Source organism: Camelus ferus, chromosome 31 (genome assembly GCF_009834535.1).
Source record: "Camelus ferus isolate YT-003-E chromosome 31, BCGSAC_Cfer_1.0, whole genome shotgun sequence".
NCBI classification, from domain to species: domain Eukaryota; kingdom Metazoa; phylum Chordata; class Mammalia; order Artiodactyla; family Camelidae; genus Camelus; species Camelus ferus.
The window spans coordinates 13773239-13799271 of NC_045726.1; the positions used below are offsets into that span (position 1 = coordinate 13773239).

Consider the following 26033-nt stretch of genomic DNA (forward strand, 5'->3'; position numbering starts at 1 on the left):
GAAGAAAAATGTGAAACCATTGGAATGACCACCAGTAAGCAATGTGGATTACAAAAATAAAACTAGTGGTGCGGTTAATTAATGAAATACAAGGTAGCTCTTAAAAGTCAGTCTGATGAGAACTATGTGTTGACATATAAAGACATTCCTATGATAAGTGCTTCTTTTTTATGTAAATATGCATATACTGTACACACGTACACACACGTGTACACACTGAGGTTGGGGATATTACTGTTCTGCTCTGGGATTTTGTGTGTGTGCCTGTGTGTGTGTGTCTATGTGTTTGCCCTTTGTGTTTTTCCATGTTTTCCAAGTTTTTGACATTGATCAGGTGTTATTTTTATAGTCAAGGAAAAAAACTTAAGGGATTTTTTTTTTTTTTAGTTTATTTGAAAAATATGGAAAGTGCGAAGAAGAAAACAGTAATCATATTCTCACCACCCAAAATTAACCACTACTAGCATTTGGCATATTTGCTTCAGGTTTTTTTCTTTCTGCAAATGTTTTGAATATAATTAACACCAAAACATTAACTTTGATTATCTTTTTGATATGAGGCTGGGAGCTGTTTTGGGTTTTTCTTTTTTTCTTTTCCTTCTCTGTCTTTCTCTCTGTCTTCTCTTTCTTTTTCTGTTTTAGGCTTTTCTGTATTTCTCAGGTTTTCTCTGATGAGCGTATTTTACTTGTTAAAGAGATGAACTGTAATTAACCATAAAAGGTAGAATTTAAAATGCCAAGTAAAGTCTTAGACATTTCAAAGAAGGTAAGCAAGAGAACAGCTTTGAAGCCAGGAGGAAGGGAAGCGTTCCCTGTCGGTGGGGTGGTCGTATGTCCCAGTTACCCAGGACCGTCCAAGTTTTATGCCCATTGTCCCGATGAAATTATTAATGACATGTTGACACTAAAAGTGTCTCTGTTTGGGATGGGAAGTTATTTATAAGGAGTCTGGATTGAGGGGGGAGGATACACAAACAGCCACTTGGCTGAATCGGGGTAATTGTATTGGGTGAATGGGAAAGGAGAGTGGGAGGACAGCTGAGACCATGTTACAGAGGCGCTGTGACGGCTGGGTGAAGAAGCGCCTCCACCAGTTCTAGGGCTGGGGCAGGAAACGTACAAGGGGAGCTTGGAGCATCTTGTGGTCCAGAAAGTAAGGAAGTACTAAACCAGACACGCACACGCACACACACACACACACGGGCATGTCAGAAAGACACAGGAGCCAACTGAAGGAGCTCCCAATGGCCAGAGCTGGAACAGTTTGAGCAACAAAATGAAGTAGTATTGGAATATAACTCATATAAAATGAGCATCTATGTGTTTATACTGATATAAATGACTGAATAAATAAATGGAGAATAGAGATCTCCCATGCAGAATCCCAAATAACTCATGCAAATACTCTGCCCTTGAAGAGGTGGAGTGTAACTCCTCATTGCTTAAGTGTGGGCTGTGCCTCGGGACTTCCTTCCAAAGAGGGGAGGGGAGGAGGGGTGACTATATGATGGAGAATCCTGGGAAACGCTACCTCAGCCAGGTGACCAAGGTTCACATGAGCAGTATCACATGCTGTGTTGATAGCGTGTGTACAAAGTATGATGTGGTGAGAATCACACTTGATTCTCCCAAAACCCATAACCCAAGTCTAGTCATGAGAAAAATAGCAGACAAATCCCAGTTGAGCGACAGTCTATAAAAATACCGGACTAGTGCTCCTTAAAACTGTCATGGTCACCAAAAACAAGGGAAAGTCTGAGAAGATATCAAGAGGAGTGTAAGGAGACTTAATGACTAGATGGAATTTGGTAATAGGTGGGATCCTGGAACTTAAAAAGAACATTAGGTCAAAACTAAGGGAATCTGAATAAAGTGTAGACTTTAATATTTCAATATGGGTATGTTAATTGTGACAAAGTTACTGTACTAATATAAGATGTTAATAATAAGGGAAACTGGATGTGGGACATATGAAAGTTGTGTACTGTCTTCACAATTGTTCTGTAAATCTAAAACTTTCAAGATTAAAAGTTATATTTTTTCAAGAGTATTCTTTTAGCAGGCAGGGCTTTGGGAGAGAGGAGCTGAAAGATAATCAGAATTGTATGATGAAGTTATAGGTGATTGTCAGTAGTGGCAGTGGAGTTACAGAGAGAGACCTGGCTCCATCCACGCGGCTCACGCAACGTCGAGTTTGCGCAGAAGCGCCCAGGTCAGCACCAGCCTCCTCCTCCTGATACATGCTGTCCTCGAGCATTTCCAGTCTCGTAACGATGGACCCTGTCTAAATCCCGTAGTATTTTAAGGTTAGGTATTTTGATCAGACGATTTTTCCTAGTTCCTTCAAATACATGCAGCAAATTCACGTGAAAGAATATCAAACTGAGTCGCAGAGAGAAAATTGGACGAGAAGTCGCAGCCCTGACTGTTGGTTCTGGGTTCTGTTGTTGAATGACCCTGGGCGAGTCACTGAACCCCTCCAGATCTGCTTCCTCATCTGCAAAGTGAGAGGGTTGCACTGGGAGGAATTTCTATGGTAACTTGCAGTTCTAAAAATACTATGATTCTAAACTCGGATTGAGAGAGAGGCTGTGGCACCACAAATAATGGGATCTAAGTCCCTGATTTCTTTGTGTCTAGTCTGTGCTGCGAGACTTCAAGGCAGTGTCACTTTGAAGACCACTCTGAGGATGCTTTAGAATTCCCACCCCGCTCCCCGTGTTCTGGGAACGGAGATTCAGTCTAGAACTCAGGTTTTAGATAAGCTATTACAAAGGACCACCTAGTCCAACTCCTTTGTCTCATAGCTTAGGAAACCATTCAGCGGCAGAGACCAGAGTTTCTGATTCCTGCTCTGAGCTTTTTCTACCACAACATGCTTCGCACAGAACAGGATCGATCTTTTCGCAATGCCACCCGGACCTCATCTGCACTGTCACCAAAATGGTCCTTGAGGGCAGTTGCTCGCTGTCCAAAACCATCGTGTCAGTCAGCTCGAGTCCCTGATGTGGGGAAAAGTGACTGGGGGGAGGGGAACAGGACTAAGGCGCTCCTCTCCCCTGAACCTTTCCTCTTTAGGCCTGAGAAAGGGAAATGGCAGTTTCGTTTTTGTCCTTCCTTTTCAGTTCCATAAGCTTCCCTTCTCTCCCCCCAATAATTATATAGCCAGAGATTATTTGTTTACAGAAGCCACGTGAATCAGCCAGCCCCCAAAGGGTTAACGCTCCCAAATTACGGGGCTGGGTTAACAATAAACAGGATGTCCTCCAGAAATTAAATTTAAACCGCTGTGACTCAGGCTGCCCCATCCTCTCAACCAGATTGTTGTCTGGGGTTATTATCGGTGGTTAATTATACCACTGGGTTTAGCAGCAGTGTTGGTCAGTGTGGCCAAGAGAAGCCAGGCTCCGGGAGAGGGAGGGGCCTGGTGGGTAGGGTGGGGGCCACAGGGGGAGTGGGAGGTTTGAGTGGAAGGACCACTTGTCCAGAGCGCTGAGAGGAGAGGGGTGAGAGTGGGGTCCAGCCTGCACACGCGGCTCTTCCCTGAGCTGATCCGAGCCAGGGTGCTTGGCTCCCTCGACCTAGTGGTGAGAAGCCTGTGTTTCTGTAGCTGTTGGGGTGCAGTACAGTTCTTCTCTTCTCAGAATTGTAGAATCATGGAATCTTCAGCACCTGAAGGAAGCTTCTGGATTATCCAGTTTAACCCTCTCATTTCACAGAGTAGGAAATTAAGTCCCAGCAGTCATTACCTGCGGAAGGGCAGCCTGCTCATCAGAGGCGGAGGCAGGGTTAGCGCTCAGGTTTGGCCTCCTAGACCAGGACCGTCCTTCCATTGTGCCAAGCTGCCTTCCATTTCCAAGTGGGGAACCTGAGGTGCACAGCTTCCCATCGAGTTTAGGGCAGACCTGGGCTGGGTTTCAGGCTCCTCTGAGTTAGCCTCACTTAGGTGTTGTCAGTGCTTGCATGAGATAACCCAGCCTGGCTGGCCCTTGATACCCCTACAATTTGTCATCTCTCCCCAGCCACTCAAGGAGCCCTGCACAGTTTGTAGAGAAGCAGTGAGGCCCCTAATACAGATGATAGTGGGATTTGTGGTTAAAGGCACATTTTCATGGGTGATAGCTATCCGGGTGAGCCTGTGGGTTCTGATTTTGTGGCTCCTTGAGATGCAGGGTTTCTAGTGACTTAATAGTACAGTCTCTCCTTTCCTGTCTTGACCTTTGGAACATATTTAAATGACAGACTATTAGTAGGAAAGATGCTCTGGGCCACCTCCATCTGACATTGTCCAAGGAGGACCATTCCGGAGCCCAGCCTGACCGATAACGGTCCTAGACCCACAGGCACATGGTCCAAGCACCCGGGAGCGAGGCCCTGCCGCTCTTCTGTACCCTCTCAGGGAGAAGTGGTGATGCCTTGTCGTCTTTCCGGTGACATTCTTCCCTGTTTCTCCTGACGGCCCTCTTTATCTCTGTCTCTTACAGGATTCCTTTCAAGATTGGGCAGCCCAAGAAACAGATCGTCCCCAAAACAGTGAGTAACAGGTTCTTTCATTCCGAGACTCTCCCGTGGCCTTTGCACAGAACCGGAGCTTTGACTTGATGCATTGTGGGGCTGGGAGGGCAGAACCTGGGCCTTATTCCCAGTCGTGCTGCCCTAGAAGCTCTCACAGACTGGGGCTGAGGGGCCTTCCTGTCCTGGGACATTTTCCTCCCTCTGATCAGCCTGGGCTCCTTCCCCTCCTCAGGCAGGTGGAGGAGGTGGGTTACAAGGTGAGGGCAGATAACACTGCTTCTCAACAGCCCATCACTGCACTAAAAGGGTTCCTGAAGCATAGGCTCCCGCCAAGGATACATCCCAGGTCTTTATTTCTGCCACCTCAGGCTGGTAAAAGGCCAGGAAGATGTCCAGGTCCCTTTCTCTCCACTTCTAAATGCATTCTTTTTTTTTTTTTTAAACTGATGTCTAGTTGATTTGTAACATTCTGGTGTAGAGCATAGTGATTGAGTTATATGTATATATTTTTCATTACAGGTTATTACAAGTTACTGAATGTAGTTCACTGTGCTATACAGTAGGACCTTGTTGTTTATCTATTTTATATATAGCAGTTTGTATCTGCTAATCCCAGACTCCTATTTATCCCTCCACTCCTCTTTCCCCTTGGTAATCATAAGTTTGTTTTCTATGTCTGTGAGTCTGTTCTGTTTTGTAAATAAGTTCATTTGTATCATTTTTTTAGATTCCACGTATAAGTGATATCGTATGACATTTGCCTTTCTCTTTCTTACTTACTTCACTTAGTTTGATAATCTTTAGATCCATCCGTGTCGCTGCAGGTGGCATTATTTCATTCTTTTTCATGGCTGAGTAGTATTCCATTGTATATATTATCACATCTTCTTTATCCAATCATCTGTCAATGGACATTTAGGTTGCTTCCATGTCTTGGCCATTGTAACTAGTGCTGCTATGAACATTGGGGTGCATGTATCTTTTCAAATTAGAGTTTTCTCTGGATATATACTAAGGAGTGGGATTGCTGGTTTATGTGGTAACTCTATTTATAGTTTTTTAAGAAATCCTATATGTTTTCATAATGGTTGCACAAAATTACATTCCCTTTTCTCCACTCTCTCTCCAGCATTTATTGTTTGTGGACTTTTTAATGTGGCCATTCTAACCGGTGTGAGGTGATACCTCATTGTAGTTTTGATCTGCATTTCTCTGATAATTAGTGATATTGAGCATTTTTTCATGTGCCTATAGGTCATCTGTATGTCTTTATTGGAGAAATGTCTGTTGAGGTCGTCTGCCCATTTTTGGATTGGGTTGTTTGTTTCTTTATTATTCAGTTATATGAGCTATTGTATATTCTGCACATTGAGCCCTTGTCAGTCACATCATTTACAAATATTTTCTCCCAGTCTATAGGTTGTCTTTTCATTTTGTTTATGGTTTCCTTTGCTGTGCAAAAACTCATACGTTTGATTAGGTCCCATTTGTTTACTTCTGCTTTTATTTCCGTTGCCTTGGGAGCCTGACCTAGGAACACACTGCTGCAGTTTATGTCAGAGAATGCTGAACACATTCTTAGCCAGGACCCAGAGCCACTCCGTGGGAGGGGATGATTGAATCCTTCTCTCTGTAAGCCTACAGTTTTAGCCCTATTTTATCTTGACAACGGGAGAAGAAGAGAATGTAGATAATTAGAAAGTTAGAGCTGGAAGCCCTTAGGGATCACCCAGTCCAACAGCTTACTGAGTTTTCCTAATGAAGAAACTGAGGCTCGTGGAGTTGCAGTGACTTTCGAAGCTTATAGACCTCGTTCTGACAGAGCTGAAATTAGAACTCAAGTTGGAGGCTCTCTTCAGTACTCTTTCCATTGCCTCATGCGACCTCACTCAGGCTGTGAAGATCTCCCAAGGTTTTGGACTTCTAGTCAAAAATGACTTCTGCAGCTCCTCACCCAAAATCTGAGTAAGGCTCCTGAGGGTTTGACATGACAGATCATTTGTGTACTGCGTCTCTCGCTGTGACGGCTCCAGGAAGCCCAGCGCTGTCAGCCTGGTGGAGGCTCCTGACTGTCACCGCAGCCACTGACAGTTCTCGTCTTAGTAAGCTTAGCCCTCCTTGGCTCAGGACTGAGTACTGGGTTTGGCGGGAAGGGAGGTCCAGCACACATCTGAGCCCTGGCTCCATCTTTGGGAAATCCAAAGTTAGGTCACTTAACAGGAAATGGGCCCACGTTAAAAGAACCCGCCTTTTTTCCAAGCAAAGGCAGGCCGAGGACAGACTGAGTTTACCTCCCATGCAGAGGCTGACCAGCTGCGGAGGCTCTGAGCTGAAGCGCGAAGAATCTGGGCTTGCTCCAGCCGGCTGCAGGAAGTGGGAAGGTGTGGCTTTGAGTCTCCAGAGTTTAATCCAGGGCAGATCTGAAAGGGAGGGAAGTGGTTTCGAGAAGAGTCTTTTATTCCCAGCACTCGCTACCAGAAAACCAACCAACAAACAAAAATTTCTCCTAACACCCCAACTGTTATCGAAATAGCCTTTGTTCTCCACAGAAAGTATAGGCTGGAATGCAGTTTCCAGCATCTTTGCAAGAATTTGTTATTGGAAAGATCTCCTTGTTTTACTCTGAGGAGTGACAGGGGCTCCCCAGAGGAAGGGTGGATGTACAGTCTTGGTCCCGTGGATGGGCCCACGGCCTCCCTCTTCCCTTCCTCGCATTTGTCTTGTTTGGGGTGGAATTGTGGTCCTCTAACTCATGCATCAGCTGCTCCAGACAGGGCATCGTGGACTGGTTAAGAAGCCAGATTTGGTGGGTTCCCTGCTTAAATTCCCCTCCTGGCCCTGCCACCTGTGGTCTGTGACCTGAGGCAAGTTCCTTACCCTCTCTGAGCCTTAGTTTTCTCCGTTGTGAGGATGATATGAGTACCTGTGTCATTGACGTATTATGCGTCTTACGTGAGGTCATGCATATGAAGCACTTAACCCAGTGTCTGGCATGTAGTGAGCCCTTGACAAATATTAACTTCATTCTGAGAAGATAGCTAGTGTGACTCTTTATAAAGCGCCAAGGACACAGCCTGTCTCACGCAGCGAGATTCCCCGGTGCACTGAAGGGGTGGGCCAGGCTCTGATCTCTCACAAGGAATCGGAGCTGAGTTGTAGCTTGGAATAGAGTTATTTGCTTCCTCAACTCCCCAGAGGCACCAAAGGATAATGTAGCAAGACCCGGCGTCTTCAGAGTCTCCACCCCGCAAGCCCCCTCCTGGCCCCAAAACAGGCCAGGGCTGTGTGCTGTCTCGGCAGCTGCCCCCAGACACTGGTGACGCACTGGTTTTCTTGTCCAGGCACTTTCAGGGAGGGGAGCAGATGTGGCTGCCTGGGTTATTGGAATTGTGGCACCCTGTCATGGGAAGAAATACTCATGTTATCTTCAGGGAGTTTCAGGAGGTTTTTGGCTCAAGGCACCCAACCAGCAGACACAAAGAAAGCATTGTGCGTTTGCCCTCCCTGTTCTCCTGTGCCCAGGTTATTAACGCAAATTCCAGGATTGTCAAGGCTTTGTCTGGAAGGGCGTGTTCTCTGCAGGAGCTGACCACTGGGACCGAAATGTAAGGACAGACATTCCTCCACCTCCCAGTCCTAACCTTCGGCTCCGTCCCCTCCCACTGTCCCAGTCCATAAAGGAGTGGGAGCAGCTTGGTGCAGCGAAGAGAGGCTGCCCCTCCCTCTGTAACTGGGGTGATGGAGGACTCTCTGAAGCAAGGGTTTCCCTGGGTCTCACACACACCTGAATTCCCAGCTGGGTAGGCAGTCCGTGAAGTCAGGGCAGACAGGAGTCTGGCAGGTTGAGCCTTCTTGAGAAGGGTTTTCATGTGCAAAACAGAGGGACCCTTTGTGGGTTTTTTGTTGTTTTTTTGTTGTTTGTTTGTTTTTATTGAAGTATAGTTGATTTATAGTGTGTTAATTTCTGGTGTATAACAGTGATTCAATCATACATATATATATTCTTTTTCACATTTCATTTCACTAAAGGTTATTACAAGTCATTGAATATAGTTCCCTGTGCTATACAGTAGGACCTTATTATTTATTCTGTATACAGTAGTTTGTATCTGCTAACCCCATACTCCCAATTTATGGAGGGACCCTTGGTAACAAACCAAAGGGAGGCCTCTGTCCACCTGGAGCAGCCCTTGAAGAGGAGCTTCTCAGAAGGCCCCGCGCTCCCTCTGCGTCAGCTCGGATCTGGCTCAGCTTAGCCCAGGGACGAGAGCCTGGCCCTGCCTGCCGGCCTCCCTCTTCCCTTCTCCATGAGCATAAGTGGGTGGGAACTCAGCCCACTATTCACCTAACAACCATCGAGCTCCTGCCATGAGCCAGCCTGGCCTCGGCACTGGGGACAAGCTGTGAGCAGCACGGTCCCTCCTGCCACCCTGAGCCTCCGGGAATGCGGGGGCAGCCGAGGCGGTCTCTCTGCTTGATCCTCCCCGTGCTGACCTCGCCAGCCGGACACGCCCGTCCTGACCCGCCGACAGTCGTGCACATGTGTTTACACTCACATTGTTGACTGAGGTCCAGTTGCCTTTTTGGCAAAGGCATCAAGCATCCAAAGATGTTCAGATCTTTTGTATTTGGCTTTTTCTGTCAGAATGGATATACCTTGGAATGAGACTCCAGTGCATCCCTTGATCCCCTTAACTGTTGTCCGAGGGTCCAGAATCCTGGCGCTGCCTGTCTCAGATCTTTCCCCAGTGGAGGAGGGAGACCTCAGGACCAAGGAGCTATGCAGGTGAAGCAACCCCTGGCTGGCGCCCAGAGGTGAGGAGGAGAAGCGTTCTCAAACTTCGCTTAGGCCGTCAGATGGCCTTGAGCACATAAAGTGGAAGAATCGAACTCCCACCCCGACACACCTCTCTGCATCCAGTGTGAGACCCCGAGTTCCTCCTCAGCCAGAGCGATCCAGCCCCATCGGAAGCCTGCAGTCCTTCTCCGTGCAAGTCCCAGCAGCACAGCCAGGGAGGCCAGGTGTTCCTGACATCCCACACACGGCACACCGGGGGTTACACAAGAGAGCGCCAGGGGGCCGTGGCTCTCGCCTCCCCTCCCGGGGCACCTACTCTGTGCTCTTGATCTTCAGGAGAGCTGGACTCCGGCCCCAGTGCCCTTAATTTCAGTCTCATCTTTCTGGCAAAAAAATACTTTTTAGACATGAAGACTCTGCTCAGTTGTCACATCCTACAAAGTAAGAAAGATGTGTCCAGTAGGGGGAGGCCCCGGTACGGCCCCCAGACTCAGGCCTTGTCCCAGCTGCCCACTGACCCCTGCGTGTTTTGTGCTGCTCCTCCTCTCCGCCAGAGGGTTTCAGACCAGTCTGCACCCCCAGACTCCCGTCCTCTCCCCACCCCAGTATGTAGGAGGGGGGCAAGGAGGCACCGTGTGTGGGCTGGGCATCTGGCTCTGTGCTCTACACAGACTGCACGTTAACCCTCCAAACAAGCCAGAGAGGCCGATGCTGTTGCCCCGCCTCCTTGTCGGCCACCTGACAGCCCCCTGATCTGAGAGCAAGTGAAATTATCCCATTTTACTAGAAAAGAAATGGAGGCTCAAATGTTGGTAATATTTGTGAGGTTCCACATCTGGTTTCAGAGTTCACATCTTCTGTCTCTGCCCATTCGCCTGCAGCACCTTCCCTCCCCCAGGGCGCTGTTGGAGAAAGGACTAGCCTAACTTCGGTGCAGACTTGCAAGGGCGGAGCCAAGCCCCTTTGCTCCAGAGCAAATCCCCAACTTGCGGTCTCACTGGAGGCCATTCAGGCCTTCAGCTAAGACTTTGATTCCTGTCTATCTACAAACCCCCTGAGATAAGTAACACTTAAACTTTTATCAGGCATATGCACTTTAGTGGGAGTGAATTATGAATTTTTTCATAAGAGAATCTTCTGTTAGATCATAAGAAAGGTGATGGTGAAGACGCTGGGTTCCTGGGTGGAGAAACAGTGCGTCTGTGGGAAAGATTGTAGGACAGGAGGCTGGGGCACTGGTGATGAATTTTACTTCACAGCTTTGTGGAAGGTCCCAGATGTTAGGATTGTAAAGTAAGAGAAAGACTTTGCAATGTGTTCCTGCGTCTAAGTTCTACAGTTCCCGTGGGCAAGCTGAGCTGTCTCCACGCAGGAGAACCCGGTGGTCACGCCCGAGGACCGGCACTAAGTGGGTCCCCCGCGTCCTGCCATCCAGGGGCGCCCCACAGTCCGCGGTTACGTGTGCGTGTGTGAGTTTTATCTCTCCCACCAGACCCACATCAACTTTATTTGCCAGTGTATCCCTGGCCCCTGACAGAATGCATTGCACTTAATGGATGCTCAATAAATGTGTGTGGAGTTAATGAATGTAGTTTAAAATATAAAAAAGGCCTGAACTAGGGGTCTGAATTCTAGCCCTGCTTTGCCACTGCCTACCTCTGTGTCCTTCCATAAATCACACCCCCTGTCCAGGCTGCGTTCTCCTCATTTATCATGTGAAATAATTGGCCTGAATAGTATTCTGCCCCGTCTGTGACTGTGTTGAATTTACCTAAATCCAAACGTGGAGCAGGAGGCTGAGGGGGTTTTAGAAGGCCCCCTCCTGGGGCCCTGTTGATGGGCAGGTGGTTTCTGAGGCGTGGTGGGGCTTTGGTGATCTCTGCGAATTTGCACGTCTTCACCTCCAAGCTGCATGGCAAGCTAGAGTCAGGATTTAGGGCTATCCCTGGCAGGGGTCTCGGGGTAGCAGGCAAGAAGGCACTGTCATAGGTCATGGCTTTAGTTCATCAGCCAGTGCTTTTCCCCCTTTGGTAGAATGATTGTGAAGGGCACAGGCCTGGGAGCCAGGCCGCCTGGCCCGTGTTCGAACCCCAGGCCTGCCGCTCACTAGCGGTGTGACCTCAAGCAGGCGACCCCACTCTGTCCCAGTGACCTCAGTGCGGTGAGGGCCCTCAGCACATCTGTGAGTGGTGGAGGAGGAGCCAGTGGTGGGAGCCCGGTGAGCATTCTGTGACTGTGAGCTGGCTTTGCCTCGAGAAGCCACAGGGGGAGCCAGAAGGAGGAGAGGCTGGGGCTCGGTCCCTCCTAACAGCCCTCAGACGTCAGGACCCCACACACCCCTCTCCTGAGAGACCGCTGCCAGCCCCATTTTACAGATGGGGGGATTCAGGCCCGGAAGTGCACATGACTTTCCCAGCTTCACCTGACTGATGTGGAGGCAGTAGAATTGGGTTCAATGTTCATACCCACTTGGTTTAAATATTTGGGGAATGCGATAACTAACCCAGAGTGTGGAGCGCCTTGCCTGAGTCAGTAGTAATGGTGTTTGTGATTGGTACCTCCCAGTGCACGGAGCGTGGCTGCCTGGTCTTTCTGGAGCCACCCTGAACCTAGCAGGCGGGGACCTGTAGGAAACCAAGGCCAGGAGGGGAGGTGCCTCCCCACCTCAGAGCAGCGCAGAGGCAGGGACAGGAGCAGACCCCCTGCCCACCCACCGGAGCTTCAGTCACACTCTGAGCACCTCACCTGCCACCGGAGGAGGTGGGGAGGAGCGAGCGCAGCCCAGCCCCCCGCTCCGCTCCCCGCAGTGGAAGAACAGAGCTGTGATCCGCTGGTCCCTGCCTGGCTGGCCCGTCTAGGAGGGGAGTCTCGCGCCCTAAATCAAACACAATTAACTTGGGAACACTGGGCTCCTGTGTCATTGGCGATGTGCTGGTGCTTGTAGGAGCTGGGTGGTGGTGCTCTCTGCAGACGGGGGGGGAGAGGGGGAGGGCGTGGAGGACGTTTCACAGGCTGGCAGATTTTTTCCAGCGTGCTGTCATTCCTCCACTGACTGAGTTATCTCCTTCCTCACAGGTGGAGAGAGACTTTGAGAGGGAGTATGGAAAACTCCAGCAGTGAGTGTCAAAGCCCAGAAGGGAGGGCGGGCCGGGGGGTGGGGGAGGGGTTTAGGGAGAGGGTTGCTGCTTGGAGAAGGAAAGAGCCCTCTGCCCACTCTGCCTGGTCCGCTCCGCCGCCCGTTCGTGGGCTGCTCATCTGCCCCGTTAGCACCTGGGAGCCGAGGGCAGCTCAGTTCACCACCTGCCAGAAATTCTCTCCTGAGTGGCGGCTGCATGACAGTTGTTAACTCATAGCCTTTGGGTGCGTGGCCACTCGCCGAGCTCATAGTGGCCCTTCAGTCAAGGAGAACGTCCCTGCAGAGCAGGGCTCCTCCTCCTGGCAGGCGACCCAGAGTGTCAGGTCGGGCTGATCTCAGGTGGACGGGCAGAATGAAGCAGAAGCAGGTGGGCGATGCCAGGTCCCCAGGTCCAACACCCTGCCTTGCAGGCTGGAGGAGCAGACCAAGAGGCTGCAGAAGGACATGAAGAAGAGCACGGACGCCGACCTGGGTAGGTGGCCCGTCCCCCACGCGCAGTCTGCATGGGGGTGGGGCAGAGGGGGACACCCTCCCCACTCAGTCCCTTTGGGGCTGGCTTTGAAGTAAGTGCACTTAGCAGATGCCCCACAGATGTCCCAGAGAAGTGGCTTGAGGTCACTTCTCAGCTGGCAGGTACCACTCACCACTTTCCCTGGAGCAGCGTCAGCCACCAGTGGCGCGTGGAGGGCAGCTCCCATGGTCTTTGCCACAGCGCCTCCTGCCGCTGCTCGTCCCGAGGACGGGGCGGGCCTGGACGTGACCTGCTCCTGGCCCCGGCCTCTCCACATGGTGTGTGTAGCAAGCCACCGGTCTGATGTTGAGTCTGTCCGTTACTTGTGTTGTAGTTAGTTCTGAGTTTCACGGGTTCCTCCTTTCTCTGTGGCTCCCGCTGCCTTTCCAGTAAGGAGCTGCTGTGGCCTGTGCTTCCTTTCCTCCCTGCTGCTCCACACGACTACTCTCCAAGCATGACAGGAAGGGCCAGACCGTCAGGGAGCCATGCAGTAGAGTCTGGCTGTAGAGAGTGCAAGTTTTTAACAAAGAAATTGGGATAAACAGGGACTCCTGGAGCCTAGGATTCCTGGCTTCTGTCCCAAGTCAGAAGGGGAGTCTGGTCAGAGAAAGCCCTCTGAAAACAGTGGTACCCCAGGTCCTTGCAAGGCCCAGGCCCCACAGTCCGGGCCAGAAAGCCCTGTGCTCTGGTGCGTCAGTCACTGGAGGGCTCACTGCCGAGTGGATCGTCCGGCACATCCCAACTTTCTGATTCATCACGTCTGGGTAAGGCCCAAAAAAGTTCCCAGGCATTACTGTTCTGGGGACCCCACTTTGAGAACCACTGCTCCACACAGTTGAGGGGAGTCACATTACACCCTTCCTGGTCCTGGAAACTCCTGAGCTGCTGCTTGGACAGGATCTCAGAGCCAAAGCTATGGGTCCAGAACAAGATCACATGGGTGTGACTAGTCTCTGCCGGGTCCTTGTTGACCCCTGCACTCTGAGGTTACATTAGGGCTCCAGAGGCCCACATGGGGTCTGAGACCCGTGTGCTCCCTGAGGTTGGCAGCCCACCATTCTCCTGGTTTGTGCTGGGCTGACCACGCCCCTCTTGTGTCCCTGCAGAAGCAGGATGAGGAATGTGAGCTGGTCCAGAGGAGAATGGAAGCCACGGCGCCCTGGTCTGTTCACATAGGTTCGGGATGGGGGTTCCAGGCACAGTGCTCCCCTTACAGATGCACCGTTAATTGACCTCAGATGGTTCTAGCAAAGAGACAACAGCATGAAGATGTGAAATCTTTAGGAAAGAAAAGGAAAATTGGGAGGAAAGTCTTTCCTCCAAACCCCAGATTTTGGGGGGTTATTTCCTCAACTATTAAAAAATCAGTGGAGGAACTTTTTTCCAAGATGTTTTGTTTTATCCAGGTTTTTTATCTTATAATTATGCTGTCTGTGACCGTTTCATAATCCATTCAAGTGACACGTGAGTTTGCTCCTGAGCCTACAAAGTCACTTCACAGATTTTGAAGAGGGTTTTTTCCCTCCACTGCTTCACCCCATCACTGGGAAGTTCTCATTTCCAGTCTTTTCTGTTATTTTGCCCTTTTGCCAGGTGACTGCAGCACACTCCCAGATTCAAGAGAAATCAAGGTACCATAACACTGAATAGTGTGTTCTGGTTTAATTGGCAGCATTTTTTTCTCTTTTAATGGTTTATGCAATAATGATGTGTCTTGCTAATTGATAGCATCTTAAATTTAATGACATAAAATAATAGGAAATGCATTCAAAAACTTGTTTTCCCCTGAGACTCTCAGACTGCGGAGCAAGCATGACCCTTCTGCAGCCTCTTCCTGGATTCTAGGATTTTTGTTTGCCAGTAATGGAGACCTGAAAACTTCTACAGGACCAAGAACTCCAAAGCTGCCAACACATTACCTTACCTTCCCAAATCTGGGCTAGTTCTGTCAATAAAGTTTTATTGGAACACAGCCACGTGCATTCTTCAGGTCCCATCTATGGCAGATGAGTTGTTGCAACAGAAACCATCTCGGCCCACAAAGCCTAAAACCTTGCCCCTAGCCCTGTGCAGTAAGTTTGCCTCCTTGGTGGAGATGCTATGGAACTCTTGTCTGTGAGGGAGTCCCAAACGAGGCTTCAAGTCCAAACTCCCTGGAGATTTTTTCTTTAATGCATATTCCTGGATTCCAGACTTACTGAAATAAATATTGGGGGCTAGAAATAAGTATTTCTTACAGCTTCCCACCCATATGATTCTGTGTATAATCCAGAGTTTTGAAAATACAGTCATTGCAACAGGTAAATCTGCTCAAAAGAATTACCCAGAGCAGCATTAGATGGACATTAGCAGCATCAGGAATGCCCACTATGCATTAAAGACTGGTGTCTTATGGCTCTGTGGTACTGTGTAGCTTCTGTGGCCTGTGGCCGTGGGTAAAGGTCGTCCCAGGGCAGGCTGCTGTCCCGAGGGAGGACAGGGAGTCCTGAGGACAAGACCTGGAAGCCTGTCCCATCATTGGTTCACTGAGCTTTGACTTCTTACAGCCATGTCCAAATCCGCTGTGAAGATATCCTTGGACTTGCTCTCCAATCCCCTCTGCGAGCAAGACCAGGACTTTCTGAACATGGTGACAGCCCTGGACACGGCCATGAAGCGGATGGACGCCTTCAACCAGGAAAAGGTGACTGGGGTCTTGGTCTCCCCCTTCTCAAGGCTTCTGCCCGGGTGGAGCACCATGTGGAGTCCTTACCAGGGCTCAGTCTCCTCTGGGCGCCCTCAGCCCAGTGAGCTTTTTCCTGGCCAGCCTGCCCCAGCCCCGAGTGCTTCCCTGGCTCCCACGAGCTTACATTGCTCCCTGCGAGGCCACAAGGGAGACGCAGGTCGGCTCTGCCCACCTGCAGCCCTACAGACTGTCTGTGGTTGCTCACCCAGCCTCCACCCTGAGCGAGGGTGTCATCAGCCTCGGCAGACAGTGGTGGCAGGATAAGAACTGACCCAGGACAAGGACAGTGTCCCTTGTTGCCCTCCAGACTTCCTAGTCATCATCTCCGCCTCGCTCCAGTGGCAGTTGTGGGTGCCCCAGTCTTCTCCCAGCCCGAGGCTCTCAGGGTTCCCCTGTCAGGTCCCCTTTCTCTCCTAGGAACTTGGAGCCTCCCTTTCTGGGAAGAGCCCGACTTCCCCTCAGTTTCGATGTCATTGGGTTTTTCTTTTGACAGGTGAACCAGATACAGAAGACCGTGATTGAACCCTTAAAAAAGTAAGCAAAGGTCATCGGGGGGTCTAGGGGACCACGGGCCTCAGGGGACTTGCTGGAAAGGCCAGTCAACCAGCCACTTGGGGACCAAATACCATTTCTAGCAGCCTTCCCCCAGGCTCTCACGGGGCAGACAGGAGACTCTGGGGACACCTGCTACCTGATCTGTGGCCCTGGGCCTGATACTCCTGGTGGCTCCCGAGCACACCCGCCTTGCCTGGGTGATGGCAGGGCCCGTCTGACCCTCCACAGCGGCCGGCCGGGGCTCCCATGGTCATTCCGCCGTTGTCCTTTTGTCCCTGACTGAGGACCTGTGGGACCAGAGCGGGCGGAATTAAGCTAGCAGAGATCTTGGCCGGCCCTCAGCGGAGCTGAGCGAGGCCTTTCATCTCGCGTAGCCGGGTTGGGAGAGCAGCTGCCTGCAGCGCTCGGCTTTTAAAACGTGGGGGCGGCCGCACACCGGGAAGGGCGCAGCCGTGGGGTCCCGCCTGCGAAGGTCCCCTAACTCATGACCTGCCAGGGTCAGGAATTCTTCTGTGAGACTCATCTTCTGTCCAGCAGGCTCTGGTCAGTGATCAGACGGGCCTATTCCCCAGGTCCCTTAAGGGGGGGGGGGCTGGGGGGGCTGCCAGGCAGGAACATTGCCTTGAAGCTCCCGAATCACTTCATCTTCCTCCCTGGCCTCTCCCAGCTCGGCTCTGACCTAGAAAGGCTCCCGCTCCAGCCCGGCAGCTGCACGTTATTACCTCTTCTGTGGTGGTCCCTGGCAGTTGCCTCACCAGGGCCTGGGTAATGAGGCTCTGCTAATTACCATTAGGCCTGGATCGGGGCCCGGAGGGAGATGGGGAGAGCAGGTTTAGATCCTCCGGCCCCTGGTGTTGAGGTTGTTGAGCTCTTGTTCCCTGCCCAGGTCTGAGGGGTGGCTTAGGGAAAGCTCTTTCTAAGCCAGGCTGTCTGGGGGCCCAGCCGTGGTGGGGAAGCTGAACCTGGCCCGAAGGGATTTCTTCCCACTGCCCTGTTCCTGCCCTGGGCCCCCAGCCCCAGGTGACAGGGTAATGAGGAGCTGGGTGCTGAGGAGGCCAGGAGCTCAGGAGGGAGGCATCAGAAGGAACTCCGTAATTTGTGGCCTTCTGACCCGATCTCCAGGCCCCAGGATTTGGAGCTGGGTGGGAAGGACCTGGGGCAGAGCAGATCCTGCCTATGGGGGTCCCAGGGACTGCCACGGAGGCTGTCGTGGACACACGCAGCTGGCAGAGCTAGTCAGGGAACACCAGCCCGGAGAAATGGGGGACCAACTCCTGTCTCGATTTCACAACCAACGAGGCGGCCTTGAAATCTGATGCCTGGCTTCTGGAGCCAGATGGAGAGAAATCCCGGCTGCTTCCCGCCACCCCAGCAGCCCACCACCTGCCAGGAAGGTGGGTGAGTGGCCGAGGGGGCGGGCACCATCTCCACAGCAGATCCGCTGACCTCTCCGTGAGCCCCCCGGGCCTGCCGGCCTACCCGGCTGGCTTCCCTGCATCCCGTAGCCGACATGCGATATCCCCCAACCACATAAAACCGGCACTGCCTGTTGCCGCCTCTTGCCAGGAGAGAAGCTCCCAGGGACCCCAGCACCGGAAACAGGAAACTGCAGCTTTCCTGTCCTCTGATGAGGAACATCACCACATGGCCACCCTGCCGCCCCCAGCCTCCCCCCAGGGGGCTCGGCCTCTAATCCCCCAGTCTCTGGGCCGTGTTCACATGGTCGGATGGGGATGCTTTCAATTTCCCTTTCCTGGTGGGTGGAAGATCCCGGCTGTGTGGGCACAGATTGAGGAATGGCAGGCATTCCCCACCAGGGCCGGCTGCTCCCAGCCCACCTCCCAGCCGGCCTCTCTCCCTCACTCTTTCCCTCCACCCCTCTCACTGCCTCTTCACCCCATGCTCATCCAGGGGAGGCATTTGCTGGAGAACCTTAGGATGGGCAAGAAATGGGCAGGGCTTCAGTGAGCACCTGGGGTGGGCCCAGTGCTGTCCTCCCTTCTTTGAGGACAGATGTGATTCTGACTTTAGTTGCTCAGGATGCAGTGTGGAAGCCATGACCATGTTCTCCAGAAGATGGGCCAGGGGAGAGCCATACGGTGGAAGGGCCAGTCCTGCACCTTCCCTCCAAGGCCTTTTCCCCATCTGTGGAAGGGAGAATGGAGCTGAGCTCTCCAAGTGGCAGAGCCAGCGCTTAGGAGGGTCGTGGCCTGAAGAAGCGCCATGTGTGGAGGGCAGAGTCCCTGGCCCAGGGACTTCCGTGCTGATTATCGGGGGCATGCCAGGAACTGAGCAGGGAGGCTCTGCACCCCTAGCCTTGTTTCTTCATGGCAGCCCAGTAAGAGTGCAGACTTGGTGCCCCAGGCAGAGCCAGGTCCCCCCATGCTCATCAGGTGAAGTCAGCAGGTACCCAGTAGGGTCCCAGGGGTGTGTCTGGGAGGGGCCCGGGCGCCGGGGACCAGCCTGCTTGTCCTCACCTCCCTGCAGCGTCCCTGCCCTGACGTGAAGGTAGAGGAGGCACCAAAGTGCTCCACACACAGGTTAGGGGGGCTCCTCTCCCTGAACAGCACCGTGGTGTTTATAGTCCCCGACACACGTGAAGCTGGCGGAGTTCTTTCTGTTCTTCTAAGTAGAAAGTTAGGCAGGGGAGCAGCCTCAGTGGGGCAGTGACCCAAGCCAGGGGTTCCAGAGTCCCGGTCCCCCTACTCTCTCATCTGCCACCTGGGGTCACAGTGTCTGGTCTCGCCTGCCCGGCCTTAGTTTCCCTGCTGCTCTGTGAAAAGGGCGAGACACCTGCCCCACCCCAGGGGGTCCCGAAGCCCAGGCCCAGAGCTACCCAGGCGGTGAGTGACTCTTGATCCACCAACAGTGAGCTGAGCGAGCTGGGCCCTCCGCGGCTCTGGGTTTGGCTGAGGGGTGCTACTGTGGGAGGCGGGAAGAAATGATTTTCCTGGAGGCTCTCACAGAACAGCTGGGACCAGTTCCTGCTGCAGCCACTACCTCCCCACAGAGGACAGGTAGCCTTGCTTCCAGAAGGCTGAAGGTAGTGTCCTGCAGACACGCCCATCCCCTGAGGTTGCCTGGAAATCTTTCAGCCCTGGGTCCATCCATGCCTTTCCCCAGCCCTGGGGTTGGATTTCTACTTCCTTTGTAGGCCCATCCAGGTCGGTGTGTCCGACCCTGCCCTGGAAATAAACCCTAGTCAGCAACCGAGGGAAGAAGGCTCGGAGGATGAGCACAGGCACAAGTGCAGCCGGGGTCAGAGGCACAGGAGGGGCTTGACCGCCCGCGTGGTGACGTGTCCTGAGCCATGGAACACCCCGCGCCCATTGCTTCCTTCGTTGTGGCGCCCTCCGTCCTGAGGATGTGAGCTGAGGTGATGGCCCTGTGGCAAATTAAGGAAACTCTCCACCTGCAGCCCCCTGCCTGCCTCTGGTCCTTGTCCTGTCAGACTGTGCCCGCCTCCACCCAGCACCTCCTGGGCAGCTGGCAAGGTGGGACAGGGGCCCCAGCCCTGGGACCAGCCCAAGCAGGGGTTGACGAGAGAATCACGGTGGCTGCTGGTGGCCCTTGTCCAGTTGGGGTAGAGGGGGAGGTGGCCTGGTGGCTTCTTAGGCCCAACTGCCACCTGTTCCCTTGAACCATGAGCCTCTCAGCTGGAAGGGAGAGGGCCTCACCAGGCAGCTGAGACCCCAGTGCCTGAGGCAAAAGCAGTGAAGTGAGTCTAGCTCCTCCATATGGTCTCAGCTGCCCTCGTCGTGTTCAGAGCTGCCCCAGGGGGACCACTGGTCCTAGAGGTGCCTGGTCCAGTTTGCACAGCACCAGGGAGGCCCACATCTCCTGCCTGGCAGATCAGTCATTCAGGTGTGGATTGGATTACTATGTGTGGGGCCTATGACTGAGGATTCAGAGGTGCTTGGGTGGTCTGGCCCATGTGAGCGTTGCGGGCTACGCAGTGAGTCCATTACAGACACCCAGTAAGTTCGAAGAATCCTCTTTAATGGTCTTGATTTGTTTCATCAAAATCTACTGTCTGGGTCTCTAGCTTTGTTTGGGGCGTCATGCTTTAGTTAAGTTTATATTCTCTGTTCTCTGGCAGAAGTATTCATTACTCTTGTCACATGGACTCTTGATTCCTTGAGGCTTTTTCAAAGCCAAAATCATGGTCATGTTCCTTTGAGAGGCAAACTTGGGAAGTCATTCTTCACGTGGTACCTGAGCTACCTCAGGATGACTGGGAGCCCGGAGACACACGCCTGGCTCTGGGTGCTGTGAAGGCTGAAATCAGCAACCACCTGAGGCCCCAGTGAGGAGAGCCCCGCCCTCACCCTCAGTCCTGCCCCGTCTTTCATCTCCTCTGGGTTGCTCCGGGAGGAACCAACTCTGATCCTGGTCCTGGGACGCCCACTTCGTGCTTCTCACCCCTCCAGCCCCGAATAACCGCTGCGCCGTTGTCATCTCGGTGGCCTGGCCGGATCTCCACCAGCCACTTGGGCTCCCAGCTGCAAGTCAGATGCTCCTGCCCTCGGGCTTTGCATTTGCGTAAGCTTCCCCCTCTTCTGTCCGGTTCCAGAGAACCTGCCTGCCTGTTGGGCTGGCCTCCTCCCACACTCAGCAGCCAGGGAGAGGCAGCATCCCTGCCTCGGTCTCCCTCAGGTCGCGCTGCCCCTCCCAAGGAGGACACTTGTCATAAAGACTGTGCCCACAGAGGCCAACCATGCCCACGAATCTGCTGCCTCTTCCTGAAGGGCCGCTCTGAGCGTTCCCCTAGGGTTCTTTCTGTCCCGGTGGGGCAGGAAGAACTCCCAGGGGTTATTTTTCTCAAACCTTTGGTTTGATGGTTTGGCCATTTCAGATGCAGAACATGAGGATTCCTGCTCTTGCTGCAGAGCCGGGAGTAGGTCTCAGTGGCAGGTCTGTCACCTGCTGGTGGCAGCATGAGTTGGTCGGGAGGTGCCAGACAGAGAGCTGGGACACTTGAGTTCTCTGCCGGGCTGTCACTACCTAATTGTGACCTTAGACTAGTCATCTCTCTGGCTTCAGTTTCTTTCACTTTTTTAAAGGAAGACGTTGGACAGAAGCTTGATCTCCAAGCTTCTCAGACACCAGCCTTCGGAGTGGCTGCCCTTGGCCCAACTCCTGGAGCAGCCCTGGGTCCCGCCTCCCCCCCCCCCCCCCAGGGGAATGCTGCCTCTGCGCAAATGGCTTCCTGAGCCCTGCCCACCCCTGTTGCTTTGTGATTGTCCAGGGAGCTCTCCTGGCTCTAGTGGCTCTTCTGTCTTTTGTTTCTTCTAAGATACATGATGAGAATTAGTAAAAGCTGAATTACTTTGTACCGAGTCAAAAAAAAAAAAAAAAACACTCCTAGGAGTCTTCAGCTCTGCCCTGCTGTATTACAGGTCTCTGTAGTGAGGGGTGGGGTCAGGTGAGGTGGGGCTAAGGGGCAGTGGCATTGTGCATTCATGACCTGCTGAGTCTTACTCAGGTCAGTGGAGTGGCCCTTAGGCCCTGTCTTCCTTCCCGTGGCCTTACCCCAAGGTGACGTTGTCAGCAGGCACCCCAGGGGGCCAGAGTCTCATCTGTCCCATTCGCAGCGAAATCCCCAAGACCGGGGCAGGGTCTGGCACTTGGTAGGTGCTCACTATGTATTTTTTAAATACCGTTCTTGATCAATATGTATTTTTAAATGAGCAATGAGCTGCCAGCCTGCATCTCCAAGAACAGGCCTGTCTCCAACCCGCTGTGTCCAACAGGTTTGGCAGTGTCTTCCCGAGCCTCAACATGGCGGTGAAACGGCGGGAGCAGGCCCTGCAGGACTACAGGAGGCTGCAGGCCAAGGTGGAGAAGTACGAGGAGAAGGAGAAGACGGGGCCAGTGCTGGCCAAACTCCACCAGGTACCAGGGAGAAGGGGTTTGGGGGGCGACAGCGGGCCATGTGGGTCCCATGCACACACACACATCATGCCACAGCTGGGATGCTGAGAGCTGTGACAGCCAGGGTCTTGCTCCCCAGGCCCGTGAAGAGCTTCGGCCCGTGCGGGACGACTTCGAGGCCAAGAACAAGCAGCTCCTGGATGAGATGCCGCGGTTCTACAACAGCCGACTGGACTACTTCCAGCCCAGCTTCGAGTCCCTGATCCGAGCACAGGTGAGGCTGCTCCCACCCTGCCCTGAGTGATGGCCCAACCCTTCTTCCCTTGGGACGCAATTGAGGGCTTTGGAGACCCGTCTTATGCCAGCCCAGCCTCAGTCCCCACACAGGAGATGTGGCTTAGCCAATCTCTGCAAAGAGGGTCACTGCCCCAGCACTGCCCCCGAGGGAGGGCTCCAGGGCCCCTCTGTTTGTTCGCTGGGATTCCTGTTTTGGTTCCCGCGTTGCTCTGGTTAATCACAGCCTTAAGATGAAGTTCCTTGTTGTCCAACAGTTCCCTCAAGTTCTCTCCTTACGCTCTACCAGCAGGCCAGCAGGTGAGAAGAAACCAGGCCACACCTTCAGCACTTCACCTTGATGGGCAGGTTCCCACCTGGGTGCTCAGGTCATGAACAAGGGCCTACAGGGTGACGGCCTTTTTCTGAGGACCCTCACCACCCCCTTCCCTAGTCAGCCCTTTTCATTTGGCAGAAGACCAGGGGGTCCCTTGGAGCACGGCCCTAAATCCTGGAGAGAGCCGTACTCTGCACCCCCCCGCCCCCGCCCTGGGCACCAGGCTGTGATGCACCTTCCAGTAGAAAGGCAGGCTGGCTGGGGTGGGCGTGGGTGGAGGCACACCGAGGTAGCACTGAGGCTGCGACCTGTGTGTCCTGCTACTCAAGGGTGTAAGGACAGAGTGTGCGATCAGGTGTCACTCCTGTCCTCCTCCCCCAGCTCTCCCACATTTTCCAAGCCATCAGCAGGGATTATTCTCCCCGTTTGTAGAAAAGGTTGAGGTGCCAAAGCCAAGAGGTCTCCTCCTTGTGCCCCCTCCCTCCCAAGTGGCTGCAGGTGCTCGGCATCCTGCCACCTTCTCCACCAGGTAACAAAGCTAAAGGCTCAACATGTCCCCGCCCGCCTCCAGCCCACCTCTGTGCTTGGCCTGGGTTTCTGGCGCCCTCCAGTGGACACTGTCATTCTTGCCGAATCCACCATTGCAGACACCCAGGAAAAGCCTGATTCCTGCCTCCCAGCCTGCATCTTTGGAGAATACCCATACCCATGGGGCCACACACTTGGGATCAGGAACCCTGAGTAAGATTGCTGCTGGAGCTGGGACTTGTTAGTGACCATGTCCTCGGTGGCTCAGGGAGAGTGAGGCAGAGAGCTAAGTGTGTAGGGGAGTCGGATATCCCCACACTTGTCCCCAGGGCTCTGCCCCTGGAGGTTCAGGCTTCCTTCCAGCAGCTTCGCCCGGCCCGGGAGACATGTATTTAAGGAGACCTGTGCCGCCGCTGCTCCCAGTCCCCTGCATGCTGCCCTGCCCCCTCCATCTGTTGCCCACAGGAGGAAGCTGCCGGGCACCCAGGTTGGGTGCTAGGGATGCCCTGTAACCAGGCAGCGGGGTGGTGGGGGGTTGTTTACTGCCTCGTCAGCGCTAGCCTCCCCCTCCCGTGGCTGCTGCTGCCATTAGTCACTGGAGAAGTGAGCATTCCCAGTGACTCAGCCTGCGCAGTGCGGCTCTGGTTCCAGGGCGGGGGGGGGGGGGGGGGGGGGAGGGTGCACCCTCCCCCTCCCTCCCCCTGCACTAGCCCAGGCCCCGTCCCCTAAGGTGACAACGGTATTTGGAGACCTTGATTTAGCTCCCCCTCAGCCCAGTGAAAAGCTAGCCGTGGGATTGTGGAAGACGTAGCCCTGCCTTGCCAGTAACAGCACTGCAAGTTTCTAGAGAAGTCGAGTTCCTTCTCCCCAAAGACAACCTGGAGCTGGTAATGTTTAGGGGTGTTTGAGTAATGTCGAACACCTTCTTGAAAGTACGCACTTTCGTTTGGTCATGAGGTGGGACTGAGGCAGAAATGGTCCCTGTTCTCTTCCCCTGGCCAATCCCTGCCCTGGGCCTGCTCAGCCCTCAGCCACCTGAGAGCCACTGAGGGGACCCCCATGCCTCGGCCCACCCCCGCCTCGGGCCTGTGGGCCTCTCCCAGCCCACCTCTGGTGCCTGCGCAGAAGCAAACATGGAAATGAGCCTGGCCCCTGGGCCCGGCTTTCCTGGTTCTGCAGCTTGGGCAATGGTTAACAGTGGGGCAAGTTGAGAAGGGACAGAGGCTGGGACAGTGTCACCTCTCTCATCCTAACTTCTGAGACTGCCTCTCAGGGCTCTGGGGGCCTGCCGTGTCCTCTCTCCCAGCTTCGATAAAGCAGCTAGTCCCCTGGTCACAGTGCCGGACTGCCTAGCCTCCCGAGGACCTGCCAGCGGTCCACCCCCCGCCCCAGCCCTTCCCCTTCAGCTGCTCAGAGGACGGAGCCCCCACTTCCACCTCACCAAGGACCTGCTGCTTCCCTCACCTTTGATGTACTGCCACCCAGGCAGTGGGCAGCAAACGTTCCTGAAGGGCTTGGGGCTCCAGTTGCCTGTGCAGTTCAGGGAGATGGGCTGAGGGAAAGGGCGGTGGTGGAGGGGAAAATGGAATCCAGCCCCTTCGCTCAGCCCTGTGCTCTGCTGGAGGGAACAGCAGTGGGTGTGGCCCAAGGACTCTGGTTTTCTGCCCCACTTGCCCCGCTGTGTCTGGGGGGTGCAGTGCAGTGGGGGCGTGGTGCCCCGGAGCCCAGCCCCTGCCAACCTCCTTCTGCCTCCCACCCCAGGTCGTGTACTACTCAGAAATGCATCAGATCTTCGGGGACCTGACCCAGCAGCTTGACCAGCCTGGACACCCTGACGAGCAGCGGGAGCGGGAGAACGAGGCCAGGCTGAGTGAGCTCAGAGCCCTCTCAATCGTGGCCGATGATTGAGCCAGCCCCCTCAGACTCCTGGAACACAAGTCAGCCTCTCTAGTCTTTGCCCTTTTCAAGTTAGGCTCTGACATCAGCCAGCAAAGGGCCCTTCCCTGGGAGAACTGTGGGGATCGCGGCAGCTCCCGCTCCGCCTCCCCAGCCCTTGGGGATGAGCCTGGCACCGGGAGCCCCAGGCAGGCTGCCGTCTCCCCACCCGTAGCAAGAGCCCGCAGACAGGTGAGCAGTGTAGAAAACCCCAGGGCTGGCTTAGTTCCTAAAGAACCGTCCAAAGGCCAGAGCGTGGGCTTTGTCAGCTCCCTTGACGTCTTAGCCTGGCCTGCACGGTTGGGATCACATCTACCTCCAAGAGCCACCTTGGGGAGTCACCGGTCTTGTTGCCTTTCCCCCTCAGGCTCACCTTTTCTGGGAGAGAGAGAACCGAGACCCTGCCCTGGGGGACATGAGAGCTGCGGTCCTCATTTGGGTCAACTGCAGGGCAGAGCCCCCAGTCTTAGAAATTCCCTAGGAAACTGGGACTCGAACGCATGTAAATATCCTATCACACAAAATGTCACAGGCCTCAGAGCAAGAACAGTGGGTTTGTGTCTCACCTGAATATTTGGAATTTTATTTTTCCAAGTTGAGAGTTTTCAATAAAATTTCCATGTATTATTGTGCTGTAACTAAGGAGAGGGGGGAAGAGCCGCCCTGGGTCTTTCTCAGGGTTCGGCTGTCCCCTGCTGAGCTGGCAAGATCCCGCAGCACCCCCTCTCCTGACCAGCAGGCAGCGGAGCCCAGAGCTGCCCCCCACCCTCTGGAGGTGACACCTCAGTCCAGCAGAGGCTGGGCTGAGGGCCGGGAGGAGTAGGGGCAGCACAGGCAGACCTAGAA

At 53.7% G+C, this 26033-nt stretch overlaps 1 protein-coding gene across 2 annotated transcripts in view; it reads left to right on the forward strand.

Moving 5' to 3' along the window:
* The window catches only part of BIN3 (bridging integrator 3), a 45058-nt gene extending 19247 nt beyond the window's left edge, over nt 1–25811 (forward strand). Inside the window, exons 2-10 of one of the 2 annotated variants that reach the window (XM_032470933.1) lie at nt 4485–4533; nt 9161–9330; nt 12389–12429; nt 12860–12921; nt 15507–15643; nt 16179–16219; nt 21994–22135; nt 22254–22388; nt 25014–25811. In XM_032470933.1, coding sequence (XP_032326824.1) covers nt 12894–12921; nt 15507–15643; nt 16179–16219; nt 21994–22135; nt 22254–22388; nt 25014–25160 — 630 coding nt within the window. In that variant the 5' untranslated portion in view covers nt 4485–4533; nt 9161–9330; nt 12389–12429; nt 12860–12893 and the 3' untranslated portion in view covers nt 25161–25811. The remainder of the gene's footprint in view (nt 1–4484; nt 4534–9160; nt 9331–12388; nt 12430–12859; nt 12922–15506; nt 15644–16178; nt 16220–21993; nt 22136–22253; nt 22389–25013) is intronic. The other variant, XM_032470932.1, reaches the window with a different exon arrangement.
* Nucleotides 25812–26033: the final 222 nt, after the last annotated feature.